At 39.4% G+C, this 25,053-nt stretch overlaps 1 protein-coding gene across 5 annotated transcripts in view; it reads left to right on the top strand.

Moving 5' to 3' along the window:
• The window catches only part of FNDC3A (fibronectin type III domain containing 3A), a 113,167-nt gene that overhangs the window by 70,105 nt on the left and 18,009 nt on the right, over nt 1-25,053 (top strand). For all 5 annotated transcript variants that reach the window (XM_040054754.2, XM_040054752.2, XM_058419213.1 and 2 more), the window contains 10 exons: nt 866-1,138; nt 3,182-3,240; nt 8,858-9,015; nt 10,174-10,233; nt 14,065-14,203; nt 14,654-14,707; nt 15,317-15,441; nt 18,697-18,871; nt 19,475-19,561; nt 24,676-24,814. In XM_040054754.2, the coding sequence (XP_039910688.1) occupies nt 866-1,138; nt 3,182-3,240; nt 8,858-9,015; nt 10,174-10,233; nt 14,065-14,203; nt 14,654-14,707; nt 15,317-15,441; nt 18,697-18,871; nt 19,475-19,561; nt 24,676-24,814 (1,269 nt within the window). The remainder of the gene's footprint in view (nt 1-865; nt 1,139-3,181; nt 3,241-8,857; nt 9,016-10,173; nt 10,234-14,064; nt 14,204-14,653; nt 14,708-15,316; nt 15,442-18,696; nt 18,872-19,474; nt 19,562-24,675; nt 24,815-25,053) is intronic.

The following is a 25,053-nucleotide window of genomic DNA, read 5'->3' as shown; positions in this document are numbered from 1 at the left end:
TTTCCTATCTTGTAAGGAATAACAAATAATGTGTTCTTCGGACTGACTGATCCAACTTACCTGAAAATGAGCAAATTCTAAGGTGATTTTGAAGGATGTGGTTTTTTTAAAAGCTTTCAACATTTATCATAGAGTTACACTGAGGAAAGACTTGGTATAGGAAGTCTTGAGTCAATTAAGTGTTTCTAAGCATAAAGGTGAAATGAATATAAATGTTAGAACTGGACAAAAGAGCTCACCAGTTTGCAGTTTAATGCTGTCAGTAGTCTGGTACTGACTTTTTTCCAAAGCCAATTCTGACTTAAAGATGAGACTGGTGCTACTGCAGCAATGCCTGGGGTTACTGTGCACTTACAAGGCCTGGCCATACTGCCTTCAGTGTTTGAGTGTCTTTCCATTGCCTCGTAGATCACAGGCTGTATGTTTCTATGCTTTTATGGGAGTTTTCCCTGTTGATTCCTGCTGGAGCATCATTAAAGTATTAGAGCTCTAGCTGCATAGCAAAACTTAATGGATTTTTTTATTCAACATTAGATCAAAACTCCTCTAGTGTAATAAAGTAGCACATTTTTTCTGTACAGACTTTATCCTGTACCTCACAGCTTAAGGAAGATTATAAAAACACTTAATGAGTAATTTTTAAGTGGAGAAAATATGGGGGAGGGAGAGATTACACTCTCTTCCCTAACATATTGTTAGTGTCCATTTAGCCTTTATCTGTTTAGCTGCTGGACACTTCAGATTTTAAATAGGAGTAGAGATACAGTTTTACACACAGGTGCACATTTGACTCACATAACATTTTTAGGTAGATCTTTAAATTACATTCTGTTCTTGATGATTTGTTTTTCCTTCCTTCATTTAGATACTCTGCCTGCTCATGGAAGATCCAACTTTAGAGATGAAAGATCTAGTAAAACATATGAAAGGTTACAAAAAAAGTTAAAAGATCGACATGGAACTCAGAAGGATAAGTTAAACAGTCCTCCATCATCTCCTCAGAAATGTCCTTCCCCTACAAGTGAACCTAATGGACTTACAAAAGGACAAGATGCAGCCGGGATAAGCACAGGTTCTACCAAATGCAAGTCTTTGGGTAAAGGAAAAAGCAATTCTCAGACAGACGCAGAAGTAGAAGGTAGGTGTTATCAAAAATATTACATATACACACATATTAATATGTGATCCAAGTCCAGTGTCTGGCTGAACATAACATTTGTGAATAGTACACCACACTTTGACAGTCTTGAAGTTGAGTAGCAGCCTGTAAATGCCCTGACTTACATTGAGTGGAGTTAAGGGTGATCAACCTGCCCATCACACGGGAATGTGGGCCTAAGAGAACAAAAACTACTGGTATGGAAGTCTCCATGTAAATTTGAGAAAATGAGTCACAACTTCATGACACTGTTTAAAGAAAAATCTCTGCTTTGTTCAGAGTGCTTGCATTTTAAGGATTCACTGAATATTGATGGCCTCTGAATATTGATGTTCTCTACAATATCTACTTGATATTGAGAACATGGAAAGAATCGAGTGTCTGGATCAGAAAACACACATCCAACTTTACTTGATAAAGAATATTTTGTAAAAGAGATACTGCTGTTACATAAAATTGATCTATCTCTACCCACTCACTGTTGAAAGGCCCTTGTGGAAAAAGGCTGGTCCTCACATTAGTCCCTGTGAATTTATGTTTTCTAAGACACTACCATAGGGAGTGTGCTTATTATTAATATCTTCATTTCCCTGGAAAGCTTGTGATCTCATAGATGGACTGAATTCATTCAGTCATACGGTCATTGTCAACTCTGATGATGTGTCACTTATGTGATTTTGAGGTCTCTGCCAGAGTCCTTCAGACTGTGAACATAACATCAAAGACTTGTTATTAGCCAGGAGCAGTGTTTTCAGAATAAGGAACCGTCATTGGTGATTTTTCTCAATTCTCGAAGTTCACTTTGAGATAATAATTTTGTGCTGATGTATCTTAGATTGCTGTAAACCCAAAGAATTGTGAAGAAAGTACATCTAATCAAAACTAGGAAATCTCAGCCTATGAGAACTGTTTAAAAACATCTGTAGATGATATCCTGTGAAAGCCTAGTACCAAAGGTCACATTTGAGATGCAACGTAAAGTCAGAAGTTGGGAACTATTGCTCCAAATATTTGTCACTGTAGTTCCAGAGTGGCAGTTTACTTTCTGTTCATCTTCAGTTTACTCCCTGTTTGTTGGTGTTTATCTCTGAGCTAACTTTAACAAGGCACAAGTGATGAAATCTACTATTGTTTATGCATGTTACAAAAATTATGGTGATCTTTCCTTAGAAGTATTTTATATGAAGAATGGGAAAGTCCACTTTTCAAAATTATTAACATTGGGGAAAATTATGTACTGAGACTTAGACTTGTCAAACAGAAGGTGGTGACTTAGAGTTGTCATACAAGTCAGAAAAGCATTTGATTTTTTTCAACAGCATAAACCATCTTAGAAACAAAGCTGTAAATAGATTTGATCTGCATTTCTTAAAGGATTTTGTCAGGCTTTCTTTTTCTCTATGTTTAGTTTAAGGCAGGTTAATTGAATTAAAAATGCCTGGCCACACCTTCAAAACTGAGTAGCCTGTTCACTTACACTATTGAGATAATAAAATTTAAATATTATGTGAGGAAAGCAGATAAAATGCTTTCTATAAACTATGAGTCCTTTATAAAGCTCAGATATACCTTCAGCTGACACAAAACACCTTAAATTGTTTCCCATGCAATTGAGGAAGGCCAGCAGTGTTACCAGCAGGCTTCCAGCTGATGTGCAATAACATATATAAACTACTGCAACTTGACTGCATCTACATCCAAAGAGAAATCTGTGGGAAATATCCAAGATCTTAAGCTCTCCAGAACAGCAGTTGGTTTAAAGTTATACATTAATAAATTATTACTAGGCTTTCTGTATTCCATAAAGCATAGAAGGGCTTTAGAAATAATTTTGTATTAACAACTTCTTCAGAAGCTTTTTCGGTTTTATGTTGTCCTAGATTAATGCAAGTTAGCAAGATGTTCTACTTTATAAATGCTTTCTTCTGTGTGCAGTTATTGAATTTGAAGAGCTATTTCACTGTAAAGTTACTGCACAATATTCATGGGTACTTCTCTTCTGCTTTGCTTTTGTTTTTTAAGAAAAGGATGAAGAAACAAAAGCACTGGAAGCACTTCTTTCTAACATAGCCAAGCCAGTGGTAAGTAACAAAAGCTTTCCATAAAATAAAAATATATCTGTTGCTGTTTTACATAGTCACACCTCCTTTTCTCTCTCTCAGGTTTAAAGGGTCTTTTATTTCCCGTACTAAAGTAAATTTGCTTAACTTCCAGTCACTATACTGCAAACAACCAAAGCAATTTTTAGTGTATTAACATTTATGAAACAAAAACTGTCTTGATACTTTGCAGAATTCTTTCTGGCTATTCTGTGAATCTCAGTATTAACCGAATTATTTAAAAAACATAGAAGTTGTAACATTGCCAGTAGTGTAATGATGCTGCCTAATGGAATATGATGCTTAACAAAATATTATACTGCAGAATCTGTTCTCAATTTCCTGCAACTTTGTTTAGTCTTAATTGCTCAGGAACCAGTTTTACACACCACATATCTCTAGGCATGAGAGATACCTGGCAAGGTTTTGGAAACATCACCAAAAATGAAGTTTTGTATAACCTTATCTGCAAAGCAGAGAAAAATATATGACCTCTTTCTCTTTTAAGAGTTTTTGGCAGCTTCAGGGAAGAGAGACATAAAATTCAGCAGAGAAGGTGACTATCAGCAGTGGACTTCTGGCCTACCTGCTTGAAAATTTACCTATTTTCAGTTTGTAAAAGTAATACATATTTTTTGCGTAGATACTCTTTAAAGCATTGTTGCCAAATTCGGTAGTTTCTTGTGTTTTAGGGCAGGCCAGTCTTTTTTTCTTTCATTGTCTGGACTTCTCCTGGTCCCAGCCTTTCTGTGAAGATTAGCAAGTCTTTTTCCAAAAATCTTCACCACAGTCCTGAGTCCACCATCTTGCCGGAGTCAAAACAGTCTGTGTTCCCCATTGTAGCGTAGTCCATACAACTGAAACTCCAGGAGGAGCGTGCCGTGGGTTTGTCCAGTCAGTCAGCTACTTCCTTCAATCATCAGCTACATACCTTCTTCCCTTCACTTTCCAGGCAACCTCACCCCAGTTTAGTGCCCTAGTCTTGATTCTTCTTTTGTATGTTTCTTTACAGCCTGGTGAGGAGAGGCCAAGAGCTGGGGCTGTTTAGCCTGGAGAAGTGAAGGCTCAGAGGGGATCTTACCAATGTATATTATCAGTGTATCTTACCAATGTAAGGCAAGTGCCTTACCACTGCAAGGCAAGTGCACAGAGGATGGAGGCAGGCTCTTTTCAGTGTGCCCAGCATCAGAACCAGAGGCAATGGGCCTAAACTGAAACACAGGAGATTCCCTCTGAACATCAGAAAGCACTTTAGTACTGTGAGGACATCAGCTCTGGCACAACTTGGCCAGGGTTTGTGGAGACTGCCTCTTTGGAGATACTGAAAAGCTGTCTGGACATAGTTCCAGGCAGCTGGCTTTACATGGCCCTGCTTAAACAAGGGAGTTGGACCAGATGACCTCCAGGGGTCCCTTCCAACTTCAGCCACTCTGTGATTCTCCAAGCGCTTAGCAGGGATTGTGTAGAGGAAGTCCTGAACACTTGGTGTCCTGCTGTATGCAAGCATCAGGATAGGCTGACATGTCTTCAGTGCCCCCGTGTCATCAGTGGCCATGCAGCATGGAGGTGGGAACTGTCTGAAATCGGGGTGTTAGCAAAGGCTGCATTGCCAAGGGGAGCTCTGAACTCTCTCTGAATAAGACTGTGAGAAGAATGGATCTACAAGCGGGGTCTTGTGCTGTGTTGCTAATGACATAGGGAAAAGTAATACAGTGCCAGAAAGAAAATGATCATGTTTTCTTTCACTTCCTTCTGCCCTCAACACTCAACCATCCGTGCCTTTTAGACAAGAGCCCTGGTTCCTCTCTCTGCCCTGTTCTTGCTTGAACATCATTGCATAGCTGTGTGCAACAAGGCATCTCTGCAGGCCTCAGAAGGCATCACAGGCACAGCAGTAGTCTGCACAGATACAGAGTGTACACAAGGCAAAAATCCAGACTTGCAGCACTTCAAGAGGCTTATGCTTTATGAAGGCAAGGGACTGTCAGGGCTGTGAGGGGGTGGAAGTCTAGCTGATGTTGCAGCTTGGGGAGTGTGGTGTGATGTGGTAGGAGTCTGTTACCCACTTGAGCCTTGAAGGAGCTCAAGCCACCCTCCCACAGTTTCATCAAGGAAATGTTTTCCTCATTTTCCTTCAAATGAACCAGGACATTGTTTTTTCACACCTTCTCTTTGTGGTTCTCATCAGAAATATTCCTGCAGGTTTTTTATTAATGTTTTGGTTGAAGCACTTACTGTGAGGATTGTGGTTTCTGATGGATCATCAGTACTCTGCTCCTTGGGTGAGCCATCCTGGCACAGGCAGTACCTGCTGTGGTGGTGGCCCTACGATCAGATGATCATACAAGAGGCTGTCCAGTACAGTGTCCATTGCACCATATCCTACTGCAGAAAGCCTGGGGAAGTGCTGAAGGCTATGACCTGTCCTGGGCTGTCCCATGTCTCAATGCCCTGGTCCAGGGCATAGATATCTAAATCAGGTGGTGGTCTCCATCATGTTCTTTCATTCACAAATACCTTTCAGTTTTATGCAGTATGGGTTGCATCAATTTTGCTACCTCCAGACTCCTGTTGGATTCTGATTTCCTTGAACTTTTCCCCATATGGATCCTTTCATACATGGCAGCGTTAAGTCAAGTTGGTAACATGGTACTGACACCAGATGACCCTTCTACTAAGGGGTCTTGAGTTATTCAAACCCAGGTGTAAATTGGAGTGGTTCTATGCAGGTTGCACCTTGGTGTTTGAGTGAAGTCTTTACCAGCTGTCATATCTGTTAACCAAATAGCAAAGCAGGTAGAAAAGAAGGCCTAAAAAGGCAAAAGCCAAATGAATAATGATGCAGAAGGCTGAGTATTTAATGAGAGACAATAAGAGCTCAGAATTTGAGGGTTGGTTATATAGCAAGTAAATCCCTTTGGAGAACATCATACTTTCTGGTTCTGTGTATGTTTGCAGACTTCTGGCATGTGATGCATCTCACAGTTAAGTATCTTGGATTACTGTGAATGCAAACCAGATTGCACATGCTAAAACTGCTCTTTTGTTTGACCCACATGGCATGTATAACATATTTAACAAGGAGATTCACTTTGGCAAGCTGGATTGCTAATGAAGACATGCCCACCTCTTGTTTGAACAGTGCTAGACCCTGACTCGAGTATTGTACTCTGCTTTGCAGAAGCACATAGTGCTTAGAGTTGCAACCAGAATCAATTGCAGCTGCGTGCATAAGCATACAAAGTAATAAATAATGCCAAGCTTTTTGAAAAAGCCACTGCCAAGTGTCTCAGAGCACATAACAGTAGTGGATTCTTCTGATCTTAAATCTTGGCTCTTCAAAAATACTTCTTTTTCCTTATGCCACAGATGTTTGTTTGAAAATATCCTAGGTATGAAGGAAATGTAATCTGTCAGGTGGCAGTCTGGCTTTAGCAAAGTGTTGAATGGGGTGTTCTGGGCAAAGCACTAAAGAAAATTAATCAGTAGGAGATAAGGAGAACAGTGAGAATTATCAGATTTTATAGGTGAGGGGAAACTCAAATGCTACGAGTCTTCAAATGCATGAGAAACAACTGCAAAAGGAAGGGAGTATCTAATGTTCAACTCCATGGTGCCTAGGACTAGTAGGCTTAGCTAGTAGTAAGAGGGACACTAGGGAAGAAGATTCAACTGTTAAAGTAGCCAAACCTAAGAACAGATCATCTTAAAACGGATCTCCTAGTCCTGAAGTACAGTAGATTCTTGGAGAACCTGCATTTCTTTCCCTCAGGATCTCCTGCCTCTTGCTGCAACTCAGGAGGGTGGGGTAAAGGTTGTCCAGGAGGGAACCTTTTCAGATGCTTGCCACAACTCCAGAGACTTCCAGAAATGCTAGAATTTTACTGCATAGATAGTGTTAGTCTAGTTTGTGATTGCACCAAGATAGTAGTGGAATTTTTCTTTCCAGATTTTAAATAGAAACGTCAGTGTTTAGTCCTATCAACATTTGATCGCTTTTAGGATATGATGTACAGTCCTGTTAGTGCGTAACGGTTTAGTGACATTATTTCCAAGACACTGAGGCTCACATGGCGTGATTTTTCTTCCTTTCTGTTTGCTATCAATAAGTCATGTCCTCTCTGCTTCTTTCTTGAAGCTGACCTATTCAGTTTTTTAGTTCAGTAGATTATAGCAATTTGAGAGCACCAGTTGTGAAGATAGCTTTTTGATTCTGATACTCTGGTAATAGATTTTCAAAAGCAGTTATTCCCAAAATAGACATACACTATGGTCATATTGTAAAACTAGTCATTTCATATAATGAAATGCGTTTTGAGTTCTCTTATAAATGATTGGAAACAGTAGGTGGGTGCAACATATAAACCACAATAGCAGATGTGCAATACTTACAAACAGCCACAAATTTCTAGGCATTCTTCTATAACAAATCCTAAAAAATTTGTTATCACCTGCGTGCACCTGTGCACTTACCTACAAAAACACGAGCATCCTCAGCCCCTTGTAGCACATATGGGTTTCAGGCAGCGCCCGCTCTTCAGGGAGTGTGGGTGCCTCTAGTCATGCATCTCCTTTGGAAGATGTGGCTGCTTCCATAGCTTTGTGTGTGACTGCATTGTTCCCTGGAGTCTGTTGTTCCCTACAATCTGCTAATCTACAGGCCATTGAGAAAGCTCTCCACCAGGTCACATGCACTCGCCTGAGCTGCAAATCCATGCCTGCTGCATCCCAAAATGCTGTTGCACCAACTGGGGTGCAGCTACTCACAGCGTCCATCAGGCCTGGATGGAGGCAGCGGTAGTTGGAAATTTCTCACATTGTCAGGCTGGGTTTTGATCACTGCTCTGTTCCACTCCAGCATCTCTTGCCTGTCCCCTGTAACAAATTTTCATGCTACCTCTGCACTTTGAAAGCTGATGACTTCTGTGTTTCAGGAGTCCCCTTGTGATTCTCCATTTCCATTTAACCCACCTGAGGGTCACTGCCTTTAGCATGATTCATCTGCTGGGGCCACTTGTTGGATAGCTGGAGGTCACACACACTGGTTATACTCCTATTTCTGTCACACCAACTGTTCTTATGCAATGGGTGGGGTGCTCAAGCAAACACCACCACAGAAATTCTTCAGGGTATTGTCTGTGTGTATGTACATGGACCTTGTGAACATGCCTTCATCTCTCTGTGTTTCATAAGAAACAATAAGGTGTTAAAAAAGTCATAGTACCAGTGGGTTCCTAGAAAAAGGTGCCAGAAGCACGGTTTAATGAAGTGCCTGATGTCCCCGGATGTTCTTCACTGTCCCTGTGCCTGGCCAACGCTCTGGTCCATGTTTCAGCAGCCCACTGGGTGGCGTTCGGTACCGACAGCCGTCTCTGCCCTCATCCCCCTGCCTGGCATTGCAGTTTTCTGACGACATTCCTTGAATTTCCAATCTGATTTGACCTGTAAGAACTAGTTAGTTGCTAGCATATCAATAGAAATACTCTGATTTGCTAATGGTATATGATTTTCCTTTCTCTTCTTTGATCTTTTGTGGAAAAGCAACATTTATACAATAGCATTTCAATGGCAGAGAACTCAAAACTTTGTGTTTCTACAGGTATCAGATATTCAGGCAAGAACAGTATTGCTGATGTGGTCCCCTCCATCCAGTGATACCGGAGAAGACACAGACAAGAATGACATACCAGAGGTTTATACTTATGAAGTGATGATTTCAAGTACTGGAAAAGATGGAAAGTACAAAACTGTGTACATGTAAGTGTTGGCTATTTTTATTTAATCACTGCTGTATTGAAATATGTGGCTTAAAACTTCGTGAAAAACCTGCTTATTGTCCAGAAAGTTAAATAATTAGCAGATTTATGTAACTTCTGTTTTGAAATTAGCTACCTTTTTTCAGTAGGATTAGTTTCATTTTTATTACTGAAGTCTCTGCCATTAACTGGAGTGTAAAGACTTTGTTCTTACATGTTGGAGATACATTTTAATACCACTTTTGCTGTATTTCAACCAGCTGCACTACACACCATGAGCTCTCAAATAGTGATACATACAAATAGTGAGAAAAATAAATTGTATTTATTACTTTTTATGTCAGAACATGCTCTTCCTCCCTTCACTAAAATTGATCTTGGTAAGAGTCTTATGATATGAAAAAAAAAAAAAGCAAATTCACACAGAACACAACTCATAGTAGCAGCAAAGCAAACAAATCTCTTCAATTGTTTCATTCCTAACACAGTGGTTTTCGGTCAGATTTTTTGCAGTTTGGATAAATATGATAGTAAAATATAGAATTGAGGGTGTGGAGTTCTCTAATAGTTATAAACCTTTGTATCTAGCTAGTTTATCTTACCTTCCATGGGTTTCATGTAATTACAAATTGAGTATCCCTATCTGAGAAACTAGAGACAGAGAAATGACCTTTGCTAAAATAAGGTGATGTCAGCAAAAGCAGACTAATAGATGTTATTTTGGTGCCTTTTCTGTTTCCTAGGCTCTAACAAGTAGGTATGTGCAGTCAGGTACAGTTTTAGGTAATTGTTTTTGCAAGACTGGACTGAGCTGCTGTAGGCTCTAGTATTCCGATGTATAATGTTTTTTATATGAGCAATAACATACATGCATATGCATGCAGCTTGTCTTTCTAAGTAAAGATGAAAATAATTGCCACTCTTTAGAAAGCAGCAAAAAAAAAGTGCCCAGAACCACCAGGGAAAAGAACAGGAATCACATAATAAGCCTCTAAAATTCAGAGATAAATGCATTTACATGTTGCTGTATTTAGCAAAAGATGAACTGTTAGCTAATACATTGCATAGTAGATGTGTTGAGTTAGATGATACATGTCTTTTTTTATAAATGTATGGAATTCTGAAACAGTCTTTAAAACAAACTTGTATCTCTTTCCAGTGGAGAAGAAAATAAAGTTACTGTAAATGATCTCAGGCCAGCAACTGATTACCATGCAAAGTGAGTATCTCACTTTCTCTTCATTAAATTCAGTGGGAATGTTTTAAAAGTTTCATTGTGTATTTGCCTAAGTCTTCAGAGATGGTCTTAACCACTTCTCACCCTCTTTTGAGTCACAAATCAACATTTTTGACTTAGCTGACCACTCAGTCCATTTTGGACAACATAAGACAAGATTGGTGCACATTCATCCTACATTCATGCTCTTTATGCCTGCACAGTGACCTTTTTTTGTCCTTGGAGGCAGTCACAGATGCCGCTTTTCAATTTTCTACAAGCAGCAAAATACCTTGTCCTGGAAGATGCTCCCTGCTTGGCCACCTGATGGTCATATTACGCTACTTTGGCTTTGCTCCAGTAGATCAGTGAACCTGACCCCGTGTGTGTGACAAAATGTGCCCCCAGCTCACTGTAATTCTACCCTTCTAGAAGAATTGACTACTTCAGTAGGTCAGGAGAAATAGCATACGATCGGGAAGATGTGTTAGGTGTTGTTCTTCCCTCCTTTTTTAAAACACTGGAGGGTCATCTGGAGCTGAACTTGGCAAGCGATGCAAAGGCTAAGGGCTTCTATAGCTTTGTCAGCCGGAAGCAAAAGGTCAGAGAAAGTGTATCCTCCCAAAGGAACACAACTGGCAAACTGGTAACTATGGATGAGGAAGAGCCTGATGTACTCAACAACCTTTTTGCCTTAGTCTTGACTGGCAACCTCTCTTCTCACACCTTTCCAGTGGATGGATAGCAGGATGGGGACTGAGGGAGGAAAGTCCCTCCCACAGTGAGAGAACAGGTTTGAGACTACCTGAGGAACCTGTACTTAAGTCTACATCTGATGAGATTCATCCCAGAGTCCTGAGGGAATTAGCTAATGTAGTTGCCAAACCACCCCCATCATATTTGAAAAGTCATAGCAACCAGGTGAAGTCCTGTGTGACTGGAAAAAGGAAAACACTGCACCCATTTTTGAAAAGGGTAGGAAGAAAGACTCTGGAAGCTCCCAACCTGTCAGCCTCAGTTCTTTGCCTGGGAGGATCATGGAACAGATCCTTCTAAAAGCTATGCTAAGGCACATGAAGAACAAGGAGGTGATTTGGGACAGCCAGCACAGTTTCACCAAGGACAAGTCCTGCCTGATGAACCAAGTGACCTATGACAAGTGGCTTGTATCAGTGAACAAGGGGACTACACATGTGAGCTGTCTGGACTTCTGTAAGACCGTTGAGATAGTCCCCCATGGTATCCTTCTTGGTGGATGAGGAGTTGGTTGGATGGTCAGATTCACAGAGGAGTGGTCAATGGTCCAGTGTCCAGATGGAGATTAGTGAGAAGTGGTGTCCCACAGTTACTGTATACCAGTCAAATGTTTTCATCAGTGACATAGACAGTGGGATCCAGTGAGCTTCCAGCAGAAAAGACCAAGCAGTTGCAGTGTCAACCACTGAGTGGTGCAGTTGACACACCTGAAGGATGAGATGCCATCTAGAGGGACCTGGACAAGCTTGAGCAGTGAGGCTGTGGGAACCTCAGGAGGTTTAACAAGGCCAAGTGCGAGGTGGTGCCCTTGGGTTGGGGCAGCCCTGGTACCATCACGGACTGCAGGATGAAGGGTTTGAGAGCAGCCCTGCCAAGAAGGATGTGGTGGTCCTGGAGTATGGAGGGCAGGGCATGACCTGACCATGTGCACTTGCAGCCCAAAAAGCCAACTGTGTCCTGGGCAGCATCAAAAGCAACGTGGCCAGTGGGGGAGGGAGGTGGTTCTGCCCTTCTGCTCTGCTCTGGTGAGACCACACCTGGAGTGCTATGTCCAGCTCTGGGATCCCCAGCATGAGAAGGGTAGTGACCTGTTAGAGTAGCTCTAGAGGAGGGCCACAAAAGTTGTTCAGCCTGGAGAAAAGCCAGTACTTAAAGGGGGCCTGTAAGAAAGATCGAGACAGACATTTTAGTAGGGTCTGTTGTGACAGGATAAGAGATAATGGTTTCAGACTAAGAGAGGGTAGATTTAGACTAGCTATATGGAAGAAATTTTTTGCACTGAGGGTGGTGAAACACTGAAACAGCTTGCCCAGAGAGGTGGTGGATGACACATCCCTGGAAACCATTCAGGGAGAGGTTGGGCGGGGCTCTAAGCAGCCTGACCTAGTTGAAGATTTCTGTTTATTGCAGAGGAGTTTGGACAAGTTGACCTTTAAAGGTCTTTTCCAACCCAAACTGCTCTGTGATTCTTTGGTTTAAAAAAAATAGTGTGAATACAGCAGTTTGCAAATAAATAACATCGTGAAGTCAGAAATGAAGGCCTCCTTAAAAGAAGTGCCTTTTCAGGAGGTAATGGCAAGTGTAGAGTACCTTCTTAGACATTACTGAATGTCCTGCCTCTCTTGACTCTGTGGAGAACCCCAAGATCCTTGTGTACTGACCAAGGGAAGCAATTTAGAGGCAGCTGTTAGGAAACAAAGGGAACAGAAGTGTGTCAGAGTATGGGTCCCAGTTAACAATGTTCTGCCTTCTTCCACATTGGGTTTAGGATAGGATTTGCCTTGTACAATAGCCTTTTTGACATTTGCTCAGGTGGGAGAGCTAGGTTCCCAGTCCTTGGTGTGAAGGGGTCTACACCTCCCAGAGCTGTTTTCCAGAGTATTGTCCTGGTTGTCAAACTGAAAGCAAAAGGGAGTTGGTCTGTTCTTATCACAGCCCTCATTTAATTTGAGCCCCTCTATTGCCTGGAGCACAAGGTCAGGAGAAGGATGAATGTAAGTTGGCTCTGAGCTCTTTCATATGAAAGTGTGATTTTGTTCCTATTTATAGTAGCATTTATATATTTTATCCAACAAGGTTGAAGTTGAAAATTCATGGAGTATAAGGGTCAGTGCCAAGATTTTTTTTCTTCTGTCTACGTCCTTTTCTATCAGGCTACATTCATATTTTTTCTTGCTTAATTCTGATTGTTGTAGACAATACATGGGAATCAGTGGCTTGGCCATCCAGGCTCTTCCTAAACAGAATTCTGCCAGTATGAACACAGTACAAAATCAACAAAGACTGGAACAACTCGACCACCAAAATAACTGGCATGCTACATATTTGCAACTGTATGCAAGCACAAACAATTTTGTGTTCGACTTTAGTCACTGGTTTTTTGGAGAGTTTTGGGTTTGGGTTTTGTTTTTTTTTTTCAAAGGAGCAGATGAATCAGAAGAAAGTAGTGTGCCATCGACCCAAAGAGGCAAGGCATAGCTGCACAGCTTAGGGAGCAGGGGGAGGCCAGGTCATTATCATGTAATTCCTTTTGGAGACAAGCCTTTTAAAAAACAAGACATTTCTCCTTGAGGCAGAAGCAACATTCACTCTTTTGAAGTATGTAGAGAGCTAATTCCTAGCCTTTCTAAAGAAAAGGACAAGGTGAACGCACTCAGCAGGACACTTATTTGAGTGCAGAGGATACTCTGAAAATACATCAACAGCTTTGTTGTGCTCATCTGACGAAAGCACTTGCAGAAGAATTATTCATAATATAAGTTTGTATCTCTACAACAGATAATGAGCCTGCAAAATGCTACCATTATTTTCCAACCAAAGTACAGCTAATAACAGACATATTTCAAATATAATTGTGAGACTAAAGCCAACTGATGGTAATGATGTACATCCGAAGTAAAGGACTCTTTTCTTCCTTATTGCTTCTCTTGACTGAGATGTTTCCCCCAGTTATTTATTTATAACAGTGATATTTTAATAACGAAGCAGCAAGGCAGCAACTTAATTCTAAATGCTCAGTTTTCTTTGGAAACTATACAGACTTGGAAGCAAAATGTTATTGACTCTCTCCCACTTTAGAGTCCAAGTAGAATGCAACTGTGTAAAGGGGAGCCCTTCAGAAGCAGAGAGTTTTACCACAGCGAGTTGTGAACCTGATACTCCAAATCTGCCCAGGATAACTAATCGGACCAAAAATTCTCTTACTCTTCAGTGGAAGGTAAGGATTGCTTCACAGCATTTAAAATAAATATTTTAAACTCTTCAGAATTGTTGTGGATTTATCATTAATGTCAGTTCATTGAAACTGAAAATTTTTGTCAAACCTACTTTGTAACACCTACTCCTTTCAGTCACAGTTCCTTGACTGGAAATAGATTTACTGGGTTAAATGTGGGCTTGAGTAAAAAGAGAAGAATTCACAAAAAAGCAAGGAGTCTTTCAAGGTAAAATTACTGAGTTCAATACCCAATGCATTTCAAGGACTAAATTAGAAAAAAACCCATAAACATGAAACAAGCATTCATTGTATGGCAGCTGAACTAGGACTGTCTTGGCAAGTGAAACATTTGTCTAAGGGGGGCATTAATTGTCTTCCACTGTTCTTCTCACGGTTTTAAGTGGTCTTGTATCCAGTTAGAATTCTAATTTTCTTGTTTTCCTGTTACAGGCATCTTGTGATAATGGTTCCAAAATCCACAGTTACCTTTTAGAATGGGATGAAGTAAGCAAGTTATTCTATTGTATTTTTAGTCTTCTATTTCTTTAAGTAGCTGTACGTGACTATGCACGTCAGGTTATGTGAAAATTGAGATTTCTGCTTAGAGGCATGTGACAAATACGTTATTCCTGAAGCAATTATTAAAATACAGTTACTGCTCAGGTTTTTTTCTAGGGGGATGTAAAATAAAAGGATCTTAATTGCATGATTCTGCCACTCTTATTAGTGGCTTTTTCACTTGTTGTCCAATACTGTATTCAAGAGCTGACACCGAAGGGTCATATTCCTGTAACAGTCTTTTTTAACAAGTGGGTGGATCAACTATAGTCCCGCAACAATCTTGCAGTCTCTACCTGGACAGCTATCTGACATGGCAGAGCTGCAGGGTCTTTATGGCTTTTATTCTTTCAGCCCCAAGGAACTGGGAAATGGAAAGGAATGAAAAAAGCTGCTAGTTGAATACAAAGTTTCATATGCTACTGCCTCACCATATGGAGATTCTTGAGTTGTATTTAATTTCAGGAAAGGATTTTACTTCATGTTTGTGTGTACTTTAATTGATGAATGCATATGTAATAAGGTGACTAATATGATTAACTTATTACTTTTTAGGGAAAAGGAAATGGAGAGTTTTGCCAGTGTTATTACGGTCAACAGAAGCAGTACAGGATCACTAAACTATCACCAGCAATGGGGTACACCTTTAGGCTAGCAGCCAAAAATGACATGGGAATGAGGTAAATACTATCACAATCATAAATATGGAATGCATATGCATGCATGTGTGTGCTACTTTAGGAAAAACATATGGTGGCATTTAAAGAAAAAGGTCTTTTGTCCAAATGGTCTGAAATGGAATATAGAATATTTCAGTTGGAAAGTACCTGCAGTGATCATCTAGTCCAACTGCTTAGTTAGCTCACAGTATGTGACTGGATCATTCTTTTTGCAGATAGCCTGTGTGCTGGGATATTGTCCCTTCATCTGAGGTGTCTGTTAGTCTCCTGTTACCCTGGGAAATAGGCAGAATATGACATTAATATATCAATGAATTCTTTGGAAGTTCTAGAGCTTATTATAAATGCTTAGGACATGTGATTCTTGCTTTTAATTACTAGTTTCAGGCGTTATAGAGCACCAAACTTTGTTTTGAATTTTTGAATGAGTGACATGTGACTTCAATGGAGAATATAAGTAAGAACTTGGGAAAAAAAATGTTTTGTGAAGTTAAGCTTGCATTACTGGGTGCATTAGTTCTTGAGCAGGCTTCTTGGTCATCAGGCAGAGCAGATGCACCTGGCTAACACTCACACTACCAGAGCTCATCTCCTCGACAGCAGACTCCTGGTGTCAGCGCTACCTAGTAGTACTTGGACCTTGAGGTTTCCCTCACCATCAGCATAAAATTGCTTTTTGTGTTTGTGTTTTTAATTCAAATATTATGAACATTGTGTTGCAGCACACTAAAGTGGTGGGTTTATAGTATGAAGTAGAGGGGGTGTGTTGCGTGTCCTTTATCTGGCAGAAGGAGGTGCTTGAAGAAACAGTTCCTGCTTGGCCAGTGTTGAAGAACAATGTAAAGAGTAGGGAGCCAGACCCAGGGTCATAATTCCTGCTGGGCAGAAGGAATCTTCTGCAGACCATTTCACTAAGTATGTGAAAAATACAGCTGGCTCAGGAGATCTGAGGCATGTGTTGGGAGGCTTTGGAGAGTACTCTGGGAATGCATTGCATAAAATGCCTGTTCCTATGTCTTTCCTTAAGCACCTGCTTTGTGCTGCTGTCAGAGGACATGGTAGTGGACTAGAATGACTTTTGGTGTGCTCCAATAGTCTTTATTACATTACTGCCTTCTGGATGATGTTCCTGGGATTAATTATTCTCTTGAGTTGCTCCTGGACTTTGTCTTGATGAGATTCAGTTGGAACTGTTAAAAATAAAGACAAGGAGGGAGCTGGCAGTTAAGCAGGGTGCAGTGCCTGAGATCTCTTCCTGTTCCCTTTTTACATCTGAGTGTAAATGTACCCCTCTAGGAATAGCTGCACATATTACAAATTCCTCCAGTGTAAGCTTTGAAGACACTGATCAGTTAAGTACCCTTCTTAAACTAATCACACTGAATAGATTTTTAAATCAATATTTCATAGCCTTGCGAAGATGCGCTTTATTGTCTTTATGGTATTATTTAATTAAGAAGTCTCTTGAAATAATATTTATTAGTGTAGAGTGCCTGTTTATCCCGTATGAAGAATGTTGAGAACATTAGGCATCTGGAGACAGAATTTTGTCTAAGTAATTTTACCAACAAAAACAGATATTTTATCTCTGAGTTCCTAATTTTTAAATTTAATTCTAATCTACATGAAACAGTGGTTAAAGAAAACTGAAAAAATAAAATCTATTTGCAAAAATAATACCGTACTTCTGAGGGAATTGTTTAATAGTCATTCGGATATGGCTATGGCTGGAACTCTTCATTTATTTCAGTGTATTTTGGAGTGGTTCAAGCAAGTTTAGAGATTAAATCTTTTTAAGATGTGGGGTTTTTTACCTTCTCTCTACTTTTAAGGTGACTCCTTCAATAGTTTGTTTTGAAAAGAGCTAGACATACTACTTGTATCTAACCTCTCTACATGTTTTCTTCAGGTTGCCTGTAAAATGCTAATCTTTTTTTAATAAATATATTGTAGGTATCACTTAATCTCCATTCTAGAAATTTTCTTGCTTGTGACTTCTTACAAGAAAAAAATAACTATTCCCACAAATTTGGAAAATTTTACTAAAAAATTAACTAAAATTTACTAAAAAATTGTTAGTAAAATTCTCTTGGTTTTTTTTACTTTTTCCCTTCTTGCTTCACATCTCTTTGACAGTCCTCACAGGCAATATGTCTGGTTTTTGTGCCATCAACACTCTTGATAATGTGTTGCCTGTAAGATTTTTTCCTTTAAGTGCCAAAAATACCTCAATGCAGACTAAAATTTATAACATGTGCATCGCTATAATATAGGTTGAGTAAGAGAGAAAGTGAAATTGAGTTATTTTCTTATTGAGATTCTTCAGGCAAGTCAGGTTCAAAACACCTAAGATATTAACTGGTATCTTCATTTAAGCTATACAGAGGATTTAATTTTCAGGGCTTCCTGATGCTCACTTAGGTAATCCTTAGCTATTAGATTAAAATTACATCTTTGACATTAGTTTCATATGGTTAAAAAAACTAGACTAGCTTTAGGTTTGTGATTCTTCAGATCTGATGTAAAGCAGCAAAGCCAGCTGAGAGCAGGGGGTGCTTTTTAGTCTAGCTGGATGCATGTCAGACTGTCTGTGCAAGCATAGTACCTGTTCACTAACTTTTGCATCCCTCTGTTTCAAAGTTCTTTTTATGTAATTTGTTTGTATTTTCACCACAAAGTGTGTCTAATATAAATCAGATAAGGTTACCAGTTGTGTTAGGAGCTCCACTGGTGTACACTCTACTTCTTTTTCTGCAGTAAGACTTTCATTTTATCCTAACTCCTATAGTAGCTCACCATTGAATGAGACTATTCTATTATTTTTTGAATCTCTACAGAAACCAGTACTTCAAAGTAAGCTCAGAACACATAAGTAAAGTTTGTTTTGAGGTCTTGCCATAAATGTTTTTTATGCCTTCATGTTTTCACTTTGAAAAGGAAGGACACTGTGATATTAATATATTATTGTAAATAAAGCTTTAGTGTTTTAGAATACCAAGTTTTTAGAATACCGAGAATAGCAAAACATGGTAATTATATAATACAAAGGAATCTTTCAATTATGAATGTTAACCTTGTTCAGATATTTTGTTACTGACAGACTCGTGGGCAAGTGAAGTTGTTTGCATGTAACAGCTTGCAATTTCCCATTGTGCATAACTCCAAGAAACTGTCGTAGCTATGTTTAGTAAGAATTTTGGGTTTAGCTATTAATTATTGTGTCTAGTTAGTTTACATATTGTCTGTTTTAAACAGTGATTTTAGTGAAGAAGTCCTGTATCATACCTCAGGCACTGCCCCAACCACACCAGCAAGTCCTTTGCTGATTAATGCTGGAGTTACTTGGTTATCCCTTCAGTGGACAAAACCCTCAGGAACACCATCAGATGAAGGAATCTCATATATATTAGAGATGGAGGATGAGAACTCAGTAAGTTTAGAATACTTATTCTCAATATGTTTGATACATTATTGTATTAGTGTAGCAATGATTATATTTGCTAGAATATTCTACAAGAAATTGTATTTTCTGAAATTTAGCTAAAGACTTGTCATTGCTGTGACCAAGCCAACTAGATTTCTTCTTTTAATTGTGCTTAGTGTTATCAAGCCCCATTTCTGCAAAGGCTTGTAAACGGCTTATAACTTTGTGAACTTGTGTATGCAAGTTATGCCTATGAGAGCTGGATCAAAGCAATTGCATCGTAAAGTGTAGTCCCTCTAGACATCATTTCAGACTAACATTTGTTTTAAAATCAGTACTGTTCTTCCCTTTCAAAATATTAGGTAAAATTTCCAGTGATACTGTATATGTCTTTCTTACTGATCTTTTCCCCTCTCCAGATTGGAAAAAGGGTAATGAATTCACACCTCTAAAAAAAAAAAATTGTGTTTAGACAATGAAGGTGCAGTTATTACTTTGTCAGAGAAGCATAATAATTACAGTTTGAGACAGTAATTTATTTTTATTAAGTGTGTTAGATCCTCTGGTCTGCAAAGATAATGTTTCAAATAATCCTATTTCATTCTGCAGGGATATGGTTTCAAGCCAAAATATGATGGTGATGATCTTACCTACACGGTGAAGAATTTGAGGCGTAGTACAAAATATAAATTTAGGGTAAGATTTTTTTCATATGTTTGGGCACTGGACTAGTTAGAGATTGACTTAGAAGTGGGGAGGGCCATTTTTAAGGAAAACTGAATTTGATACGGTTTCTTACAATTTCAATCTCTTATAACTGTCAGCTGAACACCTGCATTACTGTTTCTGCAGAAGCAATAAGAACCTCTGCACTGGTATAACACAGTTGCAGGTAACTTGAAATTCCGAGTCATAATTACATGTTCTTAACATCCAGGGTTTTTTTATTTGGCTGTTTATTTAGCTATTTTGGGGTTTTTATTTATATTTGTTTCATGTACGTGGATGATATTACTTAGTGTAGCTATGGGTTCTTTGATAGTAAACACAATGAAGGTGTTAGGGTAAGGAGTAGCCTTGATTAAAAAAAAAATTGTTAGTAAGTGATCCATATTACTGTGGTGCTGAGCCTGTTCTAATAAGCTTGAGGGCTGAACTTCTGGTTCAGGAAGAAGTCTGGCCTAACTATGAGCTTTTGTTAAAATGTTAAAAGGTAGAAAGAAGCATACTGGCCAAGGGAAGGTGATCAAATAGCCATCAAGGGCTACAAGAACTTTGCCAGGACAGGCAGAGTTGAACTCAGGATCAACTAGAACTGAAATTGGCCAAAGATAACAAGAATGACATAAAATGCTTCTTCAGCACAGGGAAGACATACAGAGGTCATTCCTAAAGGGGCAAGTTACTAATAATGCCAATAAAGCATCGGTTCTCAATTCAGCGGAGGTTCTTTGCCTCTGCCTTACCAGCATAACTGGACCCCAGATCGCAGGATAAGCTAGCTGTGGTGAGGCTGGGGTTTGGTCTCTTGGAAGGGCTCAGTCCACTTCTGGCTGTTAAGAGAAGTGGCTGACATTGCCACAAGACCCCTATCTATAACATTTGAAAAGTGATGCAGGTCAAGGGACATCCCTGAAGTCCGGAAGAAAACGAATGTAATACCCCCCCATCTACAAGAGGGGCCCAGAAGAGGACCCAGGGAACTACAGGCCCTTTAATCTTACTTCAGTCCCTGGAAAAGAAATGGAAAAGTCTTCCTAGGGAATATTACAAGCCAAAAAAAAGCAGGCAGCTGGGAATAGCCTGCACCAAAAGTAAATGATGGCTAACTAGCCTGATCACATCCTACATCAAGGTAACACTTCCATCTGGTCTAAGAAGATCAGTGGATGTTCTTTATCTGAACTTCAGCAAGCATTGAACAGTTTCCCACAGCCTTCTCCCTGGCCAAATTGGCGAGACACAAAGTGGATAGGTGGTATGTGAGATGAGTAGAAAACTGGCCCACAGGCCCCACTCAGAGGATGGTGATCAATGGTTTCTAGTCAGGCTGGCAGCCTGTCTGAATTAGGAACTCCTGGGGATAGGAGGCCTCATGCTGTTCATTCTCACAACTGATCTTGACGATGTGATTGAAAGCACCCTCACCAGGTTTGCTGGTGACACCACACGGAGTGGTCTGATGAACACATCAGAAAGCAAAACTAATTTACAGAAACACCTGGACAAGCTAGAAGAGTGAGGTAGCAAAACCAGTGTGAAGTTTAACAAAGATGAGTGCAGAGTTCTGCGCCTGGGCTGGAATAATCAAGGAGCCCACTACAGGCTAGGAGCAGCCTTGCTGAAAGGGACCTTCAGGCAAACTGGATCTTGGGCTGACTCAGCAGTGGCATTGCTAGCAGAAATAAGAGATCTTCCCTGTATTCAGCTTGTGCCAGATCACACCTGGAGAACTGTGTCCAGTTCTGATCCACACAATTCACAAAAGACAGGCAGAGTGAGAATTGGTCCAAAGGAAGGTCACAAAAATTACAAAAGGGCTGGAGAACCTGCCCTATAATGAAAGTCGAAAGGAATTACATATTTTCTCATCAGAGAAGGCTCAGAGGGACCTCATCACAGTTTGCCAGTACTTAAATCCTGACTACAGAGAGGAGGGAGGTTCTCCCCTCACAAGGAGCCACCTGGAGATGACAAGGGGCAAGAGTTGCAAGGTGCAGTGGAATGGGTTTCATCTTGGTATAGGAAAGAAATTTTCCACAGTGAGATCAAGTAAACACTGGAACAACCTCCCAGAAATGTGGTGGAGTCCCCATCACTGTATGATTTCAAGATGTGACAGGAGAGGGTGTTAAATAATCTCATCTAGGCTCACTTTGCCCTGAAGGGTTGGACCAGATGATCTTTCGGGTCCCTTCCAGCCTAAGATTTTCTATGTTCTTTGTCACTCTTGAATAGTTGCTTGGGTTTTGGAGCAAAGCTCTATGTCCCACAGTATGAATCACAGAATCATTTAGGTTGGAAAAGACCTATAAGATCAAGTCCAACTCTTAACCTAGCACTAAACCATGTCCCTAAGCAACATATTTGCACATCTTTGAAAAAACTCCAGGGGTGGTGACTCAACCACTTCCCTGGGCAGCCTTGCCAATGCTTGACTGCTCTTTCTGTGAAGGAATTCTTCCTAATGTTCATTTTTAACTTCCCCTGGTGCAACTTGAGGCACAGTCAGAATAAGCTCATCTGTCTGCAAGTGAAAAGTGTTGATAGCTGTTGTCACCATACACCTAAAATACTATTTCTTAAGGAAGAATTGGGAATTGTTGAAGAATAGCTTCTCTTTGCAATATGAATGGCAATAGTTTAAGGGTTGATTGATTTGTTTTAACACTAAAGCATGTAAGTACTCCTTTTCAGATTATATTTTGCACTTCTGAATATGATTTTGTTGGGGTTTTTGCATAACTTAGTATTTAAATAATTTAAAATTTACACTATGTTTCTAGCACTATTACAGCCACACATGAATGAAAAAATAGCTAATTGTCTTGAAACTAGCTTTTGCAGGACATACCATAGTCTTCCTTTGAAAATAATACTACATATTAATCATACTCATTATTAATAAATGTATAGTTACTTAAACATCCTGAGTTTCTCGTTAAAATAAACTCCAGTGTTTATACCCTATTTTTATTAGCAAAACAATAAACAGAAGTCTCTGTTCGCTCATTCATGGAACATAAAGGAGAAACAAATGTTATATTAATCAGGTCTTTAATTTTTATTATACAGGGGAAAGACTTAATTAGTAGTAATATTCCTTAAGGCTTTTGAAAGAAGCTTTATAACCATTTGAAACCTTATTATAATACGTAAATGCTAACTGCCTGTTTAACTTCATTTGTAAGGGCACAAAGACAACGAGATGATTATTAATCTTGTAAACTGTATTGGGAGACTTAATGTCTGAGAGACATGTTAGCTTGCATTTCCTCTTTTCAGTCTGTACTAACATCACTGCTGTCATTTCAATTCTGCTCATTTTTAAAACAGATCTAAAAGCTGAAAAATCCTTTCTTTTTTTTTTCTTTTTTTTTTTTTTCCTTTCTTTTTTCCTATTTTGTTTCGCTTTTTACTAAACTAAAAAATAGAAAGTAAAGGATAGCAAGAATTTGTTTTCCTAGAATCACAGAAAATTCTAGGTTGGAAAGGACTTTTAGTGATCATCTGGGTAAAATTTGTGTATAAAGCCAGGCCTTAGCTTGGGCAGTTCTACCCTGTCCCAGCCCTGTTGAGCTGAGATTTCGGTACGTCCAGCAAGGACAATTCAACTACTTCTTTGGGCTGTCTATTCTAATGATAATTAATTTATTTTCTTATATCCAGCTAGAATTTCCCCTAACACACTTTGTGTCTGCTGGCTCTTGTCCTGTCATTACAGATCCTTTGGAAGGCAATGTCTTCATCTCTTCTGTAACTATCTCTTAAGTATTAGAAGGCAGTGATTAGATGCTTCTTTTTACTCAGGCAAAATAAAACAAAGCATTTTTCCAATGTCAGGTTCTCTAATCCTCTGATCATCATGCTGGCCCTCTTCTGAACTCTTTCCGGTTTCCCGGTGTCTCTTGAACTGGGAGGACCAAAACTGGACACAGTATTCCAAGCATGGCTTTAAAAGTGCTGAGTAAAGTGACATAATTAAATCCTTTGCTCTGCTGGGCAAATTCTTGCTGATGCAGCCCTTTTGCTACTTTTGCTACTTTCTTTTTTCTTTTACTTTCTTTTGCTACTGCCAAGATGCTTTGCTGATTCATTTGACTTGCTCCTACTCGAATCCCAATGTCCTTCTCAGCAGAGCTGAAAAAAGAAAAGCTGGTTAGAGTCAGACCCCAGACTGCACTGGTGCTGGGATTATTCCATCCCAGATGCAAGACTGTATTTTTGTCCAAAGCTCATTTAGTTCTTGTTCATGCAATATTTCAGCCTATCAGAGTCTGTATGATGGCTCTTCCCTCCAGCATATGTCTATCTTCTCCTAGTTTGGTGCTATATGCAAATCTGGGAGCATCACTCACTCGTGTCTTCCAGATCACTCCTAAAGATAATGAATAGAATCTCACCCTGGATTGGCTGCTGAGGAAATCCACTCAGCAGCAGCTGCTACCTTGCCTTCGAACCATTAGCCAACACCCTTTGAGCCTGGCATTATGTTCAGGTTTTCTACATCCATCTTGTGGTCCATCTGTTCTATCTTAACCAGCTTGTCTACATAGATGTTGTGGAGATCAAACTAAAATTAGGGTAGATGATGTCCCCAGCTCTCCCCCATTTGTTGAGCAAGTTGTTTCATCATGGAAGCACTCAGGTTGGTTAAACACAGTTTACCCTTGACAAATATAATTCCTTGTCCTTCACATGACTTTCATGACAACCTTTGCTATAATGATCTTTGGGACTGAAGAGTTTATAAAATCTCTTTGCTGTTGTTAATACAACTTACCCATATAGACACTTTTTTTATCTCTGAATGTATTTCTGTAAAAGAAGGTGGTATACTAGGATGGGAGGGATTTTTTTTAAGGATTTGGTTTTTTCTCGCAATTTGCATGCATTTATATTTTTAGTATAGTGATTGTCTAACTGTGGGACTAAGGAAAATGCAAAATGGATGTATATAATAACTTCAGTTCTTGTGCTAATTTATGTGTCTGTCTATATATACAATATAAATGAATTTGTCCTTACCATAAACAGTGAATAGCATACCACTATCCAATGCATTTATAGCATTTTACATGTATTTGCAGGTCATTGCTTATAACTCAGAAGGGAAAAGCAGTCCAAGTGAGACAGTGGAATACATTACTTGTCCAGACAAACCTGGGGTACCTTCAAAACCCACAGTGAAAGGAAAAATTCATGCACAGAGTTTTAAAATAATCTGGGGTAAGAATGTTTTCCAGCTCTATTTAGAGTATTTCTTTTGTATTTTTAATATATATTATATGCATAATATTTTTATACAGAAGGTCAGGTTTTACTTTAATAACATTTCAGTCAACCAAGCCATTATGATCAATTTACATGGAAAAATACTGACTCAAAATACTTAGTGTGGCAGTACAACTAATTATATAGGAAGAGTAATATGCTAATTGTAATAGGGACTGTTATTGCAGAGCACT

The sequence above is a fragment of the Hirundo rustica genome, chromosome 2, assembly GCF_015227805.2.
Source record: "Hirundo rustica isolate bHirRus1 chromosome 2, bHirRus1.pri.v3, whole genome shotgun sequence".
Taxonomy (NCBI): Eukaryota; Metazoa; Chordata; class Aves; order Passeriformes; family Hirundinidae; genus Hirundo; species Hirundo rustica.
Note: the sequence above shows the minus strand (reverse complement) of the source record. Positions and strands in the feature narration are given on the sequence as shown.